Source organism: Rutilus rutilus (genome assembly GCF_951802725.1).
Source record: "Rutilus rutilus genome assembly, chromosome: 2".
In the NCBI taxonomy this organism is placed as follows: domain Eukaryota; kingdom Metazoa; phylum Chordata; class Actinopteri; order Cypriniformes; family Leuciscidae; genus Rutilus; species Rutilus rutilus.
In genome coordinates this window covers 58,529,249-58,536,579 of record NC_140210.1, presented here as the reverse complement: position 1 = coordinate 58,536,579, position 7,331 = coordinate 58,529,249, and the positions used below count along the sequence as shown (strand labels likewise).

General features: G+C 37.3%; 2 protein-coding genes across 4 annotated transcripts in view; one reads left to right on the top strand and one right to left on the bottom strand.

Moving 5' to 3' along the window:
* The window catches only part of trip10b (thyroid hormone receptor interactor 10b), a 14,908-nt gene extending 11,193 nt beyond the window's left edge, over positions 1 to 3,715 (bottom strand). The window contains exons 1-6 of one of the 2 annotated variants that reach the window (XM_084402589.1): positions 3,376 to 3,715; positions 3,211 to 3,275; positions 1,755 to 1,870; positions 977 to 1,030; positions 197 to 344; positions 19 to 81 (exon numbers count right to left, since the gene is read on the bottom strand). In XM_084402589.1, coding sequence (XP_084258715.1) covers positions 19 to 81; positions 197 to 344; positions 977 to 1,030; positions 1,755 to 1,870; positions 3,211 to 3,234 — 405 coding nt within the window. In that variant the 5' untranslated portion in view covers positions 3,235 to 3,275; positions 3,376 to 3,715. Of the gene's footprint in view, positions 1 to 18; positions 82 to 196; positions 345 to 976; positions 1,031 to 1,754; positions 1,871 to 3,210 lie in introns of both variants that reach the window. The other variant, XM_084402588.1, reaches the window with a different exon arrangement.
* A 177-nt stretch (positions 3,716 to 3,892) lies between these two features.
* LOC311286448 (apoptosis-associated speck-like protein containing a CARD) lies at positions 3,893 to 7,071 on the top strand. Of its 2 annotated transcripts, none has more exons than XM_084402675.1 (4): positions 3,893 to 3,979; positions 5,208 to 5,483; positions 5,726 to 5,786; positions 6,601 to 7,071. In XM_084402675.1, the coding sequence occupies exons 2-4, from the start codon at positions 5,225 to 5,227 to the stop codon at positions 6,896 to 6,898; spliced, it is 618 nt and encodes a 205-aa protein (XP_084258801.1). In that variant the 5' UTR covers positions 3,893 to 3,979; positions 5,208 to 5,224; the 3' UTR covers positions 6,899 to 7,071. The 2 variants fall into 2 exon arrangements, with proteins under 2 accessions (XP_084258801.1, XP_084258802.1); XM_084402676.1 differs by having other exon boundaries at positions 3,919 to 4,007.
* Positions 7,072 to 7,331: the final 260 nt, after the last annotated feature.

The window sequence follows — 7,331 nt, the reverse complement described above, 5'->3', positions numbered from 1 at the left end:
ACACACACATTTACTCACAATCTCCAGCTGTTTGAAGGTGATCTCCAGGTTCTGCTGAGCCTTCTTAACGTCACACAGATGCTACAACAGAGGAAACGAGTTTCACACTCAGGAGGATCATGACAGGGAACAGCTGTTCTGCATCTGTGTGCAGTGTGTGTGTGTGTGAGATGCGTGTGTTTCAGGTCTGGCTCACGTTCTTGCGCTCGAGCCGCAGCTCCTGCAGGTTTTTGCTGAGCTCCCCGCAGATGGTGAGCGTCATGTTCTCGGACAGCTGCTCTCTGTGGGCCGCGTACTCGTTCAGCTCGTTCAGCACGTTCTGAAACGCCTGCTGACTGCTCAACCTGCACACACACCGTCAACAACACGCGTTTACAGTAGCAACGGCAAATGAAAATTAGAATTCCGAATATTCGTAATTTTTTTTGCAAAAAAAAAAAAAGCTCATTCGAATGCAAAAACCGGGTATTCGAATTTGTGTCGAGAGACGCGCGAGACATGATGATGGCGTAACTTGAGTAGTTTTTGTTAGTTTATCCAATATCTGCGATGTTAATTTGAAAAATGGCGGGAAAAGGCTCCCAGCTGATGAAAACCCATTGGCACGCTTGACCAAACCTGCACATCAGTCAGAGCTGAGTGTGTGTTTCATCACCGTCAACAGAACCTCGCTCAGATCAAGCCGAGCGTCTGGTGTTTTTGATGAACGATATGTAGATGTAGTGAAAATAAATAAATCCGATAAATAGCTATAAATAAATAGCTTTTCAGCCATTTTGACAGCCCAACTGCGTTTACATTCACACTTTCATAATCGAAGAGACTTTGCATTCAAGATACGCATTTTATCAGTTCATGCATTCTCTGGGAATCGACCCGTGATATCGGCGTTGCCAGTCGCTGTGATCTACTGTTCGACTCACAGGAATGCTGATTATCAATGATGAATGGAGCGATCGAGAGACGGTTCACTCACTTTGTGTCCTGATCTTCTTTGATGCCTCGTCTGGAATATTTCTTACAGAGATTCCTACAGGGGAAACACACATAAAAACAGGTTACACCACCAGGGGCCTTCAAGAACACAAGGTATGTAACTTTACATTGTTAACACACATGGAATAATTATTATAATAATAACTTTGCTGACAGGGGTTTCCAAACACTGCCGCCACCCTTACATGTAAAAAAAAAATAACTAAATGCTTTCTGTTGATTTAACAAAAGAAATGATGCAGAAATGAGTTTTAAAGGGCTTGAGGTGATGATGTTGTTTAACCTGTGTTCAACTAATTAATATTCATGAGCCAATGCTCTCTATATAAGGGATAAAAGTTTACAGAAAACAGTGTACAAAAATAAACTAAATAAATATTTTGATAAATTGATTAAAATAATTTTAAAATATTTAATAAATGAATAAAATTGATATAAATAATGCATCTGATATCACAGTACTACAGTGAGTGGGGGAAAAGCTACATAAATGAACTTAATAGAAACTAAATATTTTCCAAATAATACTACACAAATTCATAATATTATGTTTTATATATTCATTTCATATCTTTTTTTTAAATATATAAATTGGGTCTTTATTCATGAAAATATATAACTGCGTTTAAAATGCGTCCTCTCTCAGGAGGATGATGATGATGATGATGATGATGAGGATGATGATATTTGGAGGTTTGATGCGTCTAACCGTTGGAAACCCCTGATCTACAGAGTACACACACAACGCAGTCTCTTGCCTGAGCAGTTTGGCGTAAGTCTGCTCAACCTCGGCTCTCTCTTTGACAAACTTCACGTATCGGTCCAGCAGATCCAGTCCGCTCTGAGTGTGTCGTTCAATCACGTCATGCTGGTCCTGCAAACACACACCATAGTGGCCTGGATTAACAGTGCATTGTTATTTGTCACTGGTGTGTAGGATAGTCTGGTCTCAGAATAGGTGTGGTACATTGATGTGTGTGTGTGTGTGTGTGTGTGTGTGTGTGTCTTTCTCCCACGTGCACACCCTCAAACTAGCTAGACTGGTCAATCTGCTTCACGCTAGTTTTCCCAGGATGACCTGATGAGTCACATGACACATTTGGCTTCAAGCCAAACTTCTATTGTTTGTTTTATTTATCTTATTATAAATATTATAACCTACTTCTACCCCATATGAAAACACAGTATTAGAACACTTTATTATTAACATATCTTATTTTAAAATAATAATAATAATATTGGGTGTAGCTAACTTATATTTGAAGCCAAAATGGTTAAGTAGATACACACACACACACACACACACACACACACATCACTATATCTTTAAACTAAGTTAAGCTCTTAATTAGATTTCATCAGACTCATGCTGTTTAACAGGAAGGTGTTGGTCTACTTTCGTTTGGTCCTGAACTCATTTCAAAGCAATCAGATGAGAAACAGTCTGTGTGATCTCCTCTGCTGTTCTGAGATGATCAGACACCTAAACCAGTTTAACCTGTAGGGAGTTAGTTTTAACCCAGTTAAACCACACCAGCGCTGCTAAAACCACAGACAGTGAAAGGGAATCACAGTCAAGCTGTCACGTGACTTACACAATACATAATACAAGTAAACATTTAAATTAATAAGTGTTGTGACAACAGTTTTAACTCCTTTACGTACGTTTAACATGTGAAGTGGAGTAGGGTATCTACTTTAAAACCGTTTTATAAAACCCAAATTAATTTGCATGAGGAAAACATCCGATTTGTCAAATGAAAACGTTCACATTTGAAGCGTTCCTGTTTTCCAGTTGCGTTCTGTGTGTTTTTAACGCTGGAACATCGTGTAACTGTTGGGAATTGGTTTCATTCAGAACTCTCTGTGTCACAATGGTTGAATTGTTAACCTACATAAATTATCAACATAAAAATCGGCGACATTTTTTATTTCAAATAAACTATTTGATGCGTTCACATAGCGTTTTAGAACCCAAGAACGAGCTCCATATCGTTATAGATAGATACCTTTATTATGATTGTCAGTGATTCAAGACAAGTAAACTACTTTTTTACAATCGTGAAAAAGTTAATCATTACTGCCCTTACATGTTAAAGATGTCAGCATAATGAAAACCCAAGGACAGGTGTCTGGAAAGCTGCAGTGGATCAGTGAACGCTTCAACCGTGTATTTCTCTTCGCTGTCAGTGATTAAAGGCAGAATGAACTTACCCACAGATCTGATCCCCAATCCATGATCTTAGATCAGAAACACTGCAGTCTGAGACACGAAACTCCTACAGGAAGTGTGTTTTAACTCAAAATCCTTACAGAAATATGAGGTAGTCCCTGGTATTGTTGGCCACGAGACCTATATTCCCATGAAACACGGTTAACTCTCGTTTCCCCCAGGTAAAGCGCTCCTTCAGTGAAGAGGAGAGTAGTGTGGTTTCTCTCAGTGACCTGTGGCGAGTGAGTTTCACTTCATGACACCTGAGTGAGTGTGTGTGAGTTCACAGGTGTGTGTGATTGTGCTTCTGAATCACTGCTCGCTTTCAGTCGGTGGACATTTGACAAATAACACCGTTTATAACTCCGTTAAGAAATACAAATAAAACACTAGTAAAATGGAAGAACTTTAAGATCCGAGGTGATGAAAGTGGCGATATTGAATCAAGTTTGTGACACACTGACATCTACTGGATTAAAAATATCCATACAAACGACTAATGAACCTGATTCGAGGAGGGTGAACGGTGAACCAATCACAGTCGTTTGGTGACGGAACGGTCCAATCACAGTCAGTTGGTGACAAAATGGACCAATCACAGTCAGTTGGTGACGGAATGGACCAATCACAGTCAGTTGGTGACGGAATGGACCAATCACAGGTTTTTCCCCCGTCAGGATTTATTTGAACAGAATATGTTTTTTTCAAGCAGAGAAAACGAAATCGAAATTTAGAAAGCTCTTTTGTTTACGACAAGACGCCATTTGACCGGTACAGACAAAAGTTTTTAAGATCTGTGGTAATTTATCTGTTCAGTATTGGTATTCTTATAACTTGTATAACTTCTATTAATGTTTCGACATATATTTGATCTATTTTAACAAAAGATTAGACAAGAAGACCATTTGCTACTTTAATGTTTCTGGCTTCCGGTGTCATTTACTGTACCTGTACAAACACGGTCTTTTATGCTGATTTATTGCTACATTTTTATTGTTATCATGTAATTATAATTTCATTATCATAAACACACTGGTTTGTAGCACTATCTTTTTACATTTTAATGCACTTACTATTATATGAATCGAAAGTCTTTCACGTTCAGAGAAAATAGCTTACTTCCGCGTTGCAAAGTAAGGTGGAGAGTTAGTAAATCATAATTATACATAATGGGACGTATAGAAACATCCTTAGTCAGAATCATATCCTACATTTCACTACAACTTTTTCAAATCTTCCCAGCAAACACGAATGATCCCTAACGTTCACATATGGTTCCCATTTGGTAATTTTTGGGGGGGAACCGATCAACCAAATAAGAATGTTCTCTATTGGTTCTTCTTTTGTAACATAAAGAGAACGTTCCCTTCATGTTATTTTTTTAGGTGTTTTTTTTGTTTTGTTTATAGCCTAACGAGGTTAAGTGTAGTGTGAAAAGAATACATGGGTTTGTTTGTCTCTTTATTTTTATTCGGCACTTATAAGAAATGTAAAGTTGTCGTACAGTGTCAGTGATACAAAGTAACAAAATCGTTCATATTAATGCATACATTTAATCTTATTTAATTCTCCATATTAAGGTTTATGTGCTCGGATTATTTCTATTGATTAAACAATAGTTTAAAACAATAGGCCGACATGGTTTGTATTATCCTGATAACTGACCACTAATACTACAGTAGTCAACATTTGAAGTGGATCGAAATCATTCGTCAAAGTTATACATGAATTTCGAGCAATACCTGTTCTTGTCTTAGGACAACTTTGATGAACTTTTTTGATCCACTTCAAATGTGGACTAGGCTACTGTATATGGGACATGTGCTTCTGCTGTTTGACCAGAAGATGGCAGTAAATGAAACCTGTTGGAAAGTAAAAACCTCCTACATTTTTAATTGAAGGGATCTTGGCTTAAAGCTCCTTTTGAGCATTGCTTTAGTTTCGTGATCCATGTGTTAGAGTGTAATTACTTTGTCTGTTTCTCTTTGTCCTGCTGAAGTGAATCTGTGAAGGAATATGCCGTCTGTTGAGGAGCTGCTCGTGAACTCACTGGAGGATCTAATAGAAGCTGATCTGAAGAAGTTTCAGTGGCACTTGAAGAATGATCATGAATGCATTCCGAAGTCTGTAATGGAGAAAGCAGATATCTTAAAAACAGTGGACAAGATGGTGGAATGTTTTGGACCAGAAGAAGCTGTGAAGAACACAGTGAACATCCTGAGGAAGATCAACCAGAATTATCTGGCTGAACAGCTAGAGAAAAAACACAAGGAAGGTAATCACACACACAAACAAACACTCACTCACATACACACAAACACTCACTCACACACACACACACTCATTCTCACTCACACAAACGCACTCACACAAAAGCACTCACACACTCATTCTCACACTCACTCACTCACATAAACACACGCACACTCACACAACAATTAAAACACACACACACTTACACACACTCAACAACACATTCACTCTATGCTGGATTTAATATTGATTATTTCTCTACAGTGTCTCTGAGGGACATTAAACAGAGTCCTGAGAGAAACAACAGTGACACACACACAGCCGGGTGAGTCTGACTAATAGTTCAGTATTCTCTTCACAACAAAAAAACATCCAAGATAATATGATATCATCGTCTTGATACTTGCAATTTTACAAAACAAATTATCCCACTTTCTGTAAACTTAGTCATTTAATGTTTTTTTTTCACCTTTAAAACACTGATTTATACTGAACAAAATTATAAACGCAACACTTTTGTTTTTGCCCCCATTTTTCATGAGCTGAACTCAAAGATCTAAGACTTTTTCTGTGTACACAAAAGGCCTATTTCTCTCAAATATCGTTCACAAATCTGTCTAAATCTGTGTTAGTGAGCACTTCTCCTTTGCCGAGATAATCCATCCACCTCACAGGTGTGGCATATCAAGATGCTGATTAGACAGCATGATTATTGCACAGGTGTGCCTTAGGGCTGGCCACGATAAAAGGCCACTCTAAAATGTGCAGTTTTATCACACAGCACAATTGCCTTTTGTGTACATAGAAAAAGTCTTAGATCTTTGAGTTCAGCTCATGAAAAATGTGGGCAAAAACAAAAGTGTTGCGTTTATAATTTTGTTCAGTGTATAACACATATGAGGAATACTTTAGCTAATTGATAGAGAATATAGCTTTCATGTAGACAAGAAAACAGAAAAATATATACTGTCACGCCTGCCAATGGTGAGTGCTTTAAAAAAAAAAAATTGTTTTTCCTGCCTGTCATGAAATGCTTATATTTGCTTATTTTTCAGTTGCATCATATACTTGCTAGTATCAGTCTTAACTTTGTAGCCTGTTTGTCTCACTCTTTCATTCTGGTTCTCTCTGTGCTACAGGTTCTCTGAGAAACATCTGGAGAAAGATGAGCCGCGTCTAAATACTGATGCAGATAAAGCAAGATATTTCAATAGCCATTGGTCAGATCTCATTCAGGGGGTTACTAATGGCCAGATCATTGCAGATAAACTGTGTCAGCAAGAACTACTACATGATGAACAATATTCAGAAATCACAGAGAGTTCAACCAGTCAGGATAAAATGAGAAAGATCTGTAACATTATACGCAAACACAAAGATCCTGTGAAGGCTAAATTCATCACGATTCTTCAGGAAGAGAAACTTTACCACTTTTGAACACTGGTCAACTCAAGCTGTGTGTAAAACTGCTGAACATAAACTGAAGACTTTTCTAATGATGATTCAGGAAAAATATTGCTTTAACCAAATATACATAGCAGCTTTTGTAAAAAAAAATGTTTTTTTACTAACCAAATGACTTTTTAAATCTTTAATAAATTCCATCATTGAAAGCATTATGTCTGTATGCTGATTTTATTATGAAAATTCATGACTGTTTTAATCTCAAGAAATGACATGTATAGTGTGTTATTCATTCACCCATAGTGACAGTGACTACATTTGATATCAAAGATGGGAAAATATCTTTTTATTTTATATTCCACAGAAGAAAGAAAGTCATACATGTTTGAAACATCATGAGGGGTGTAAATGATGACAGAATGTTAATTTTAAGTGAACTGTCCCTTTAACAGGCGTGTTTTTTTTT

Excerpts from the sequence above, each read along its gene's own strand:
- LOC311286448 (XM_084402675.1), top strand. The coding sequence starts at position 5,225 with ATGCCGTCTGTTGAGGAGCTGCTCGTGAACTCACTGGAGGATCTAATA. Across the intron at positions 5,484-5,725 it reads AGAGAAAAAACACAAGGAAG|TGTCTCTGAGGGACATTAAA; the intron begins GTAATCACACAC and ends ATTTCTCTACAG. Across the intron at positions 5,787-6,600 it reads AGTGACACACACACAGCCGG|GTTCTCTGAGAAACATCTGG; the intron begins GTGAGTCTGACT and ends TCTGTGCTACAG.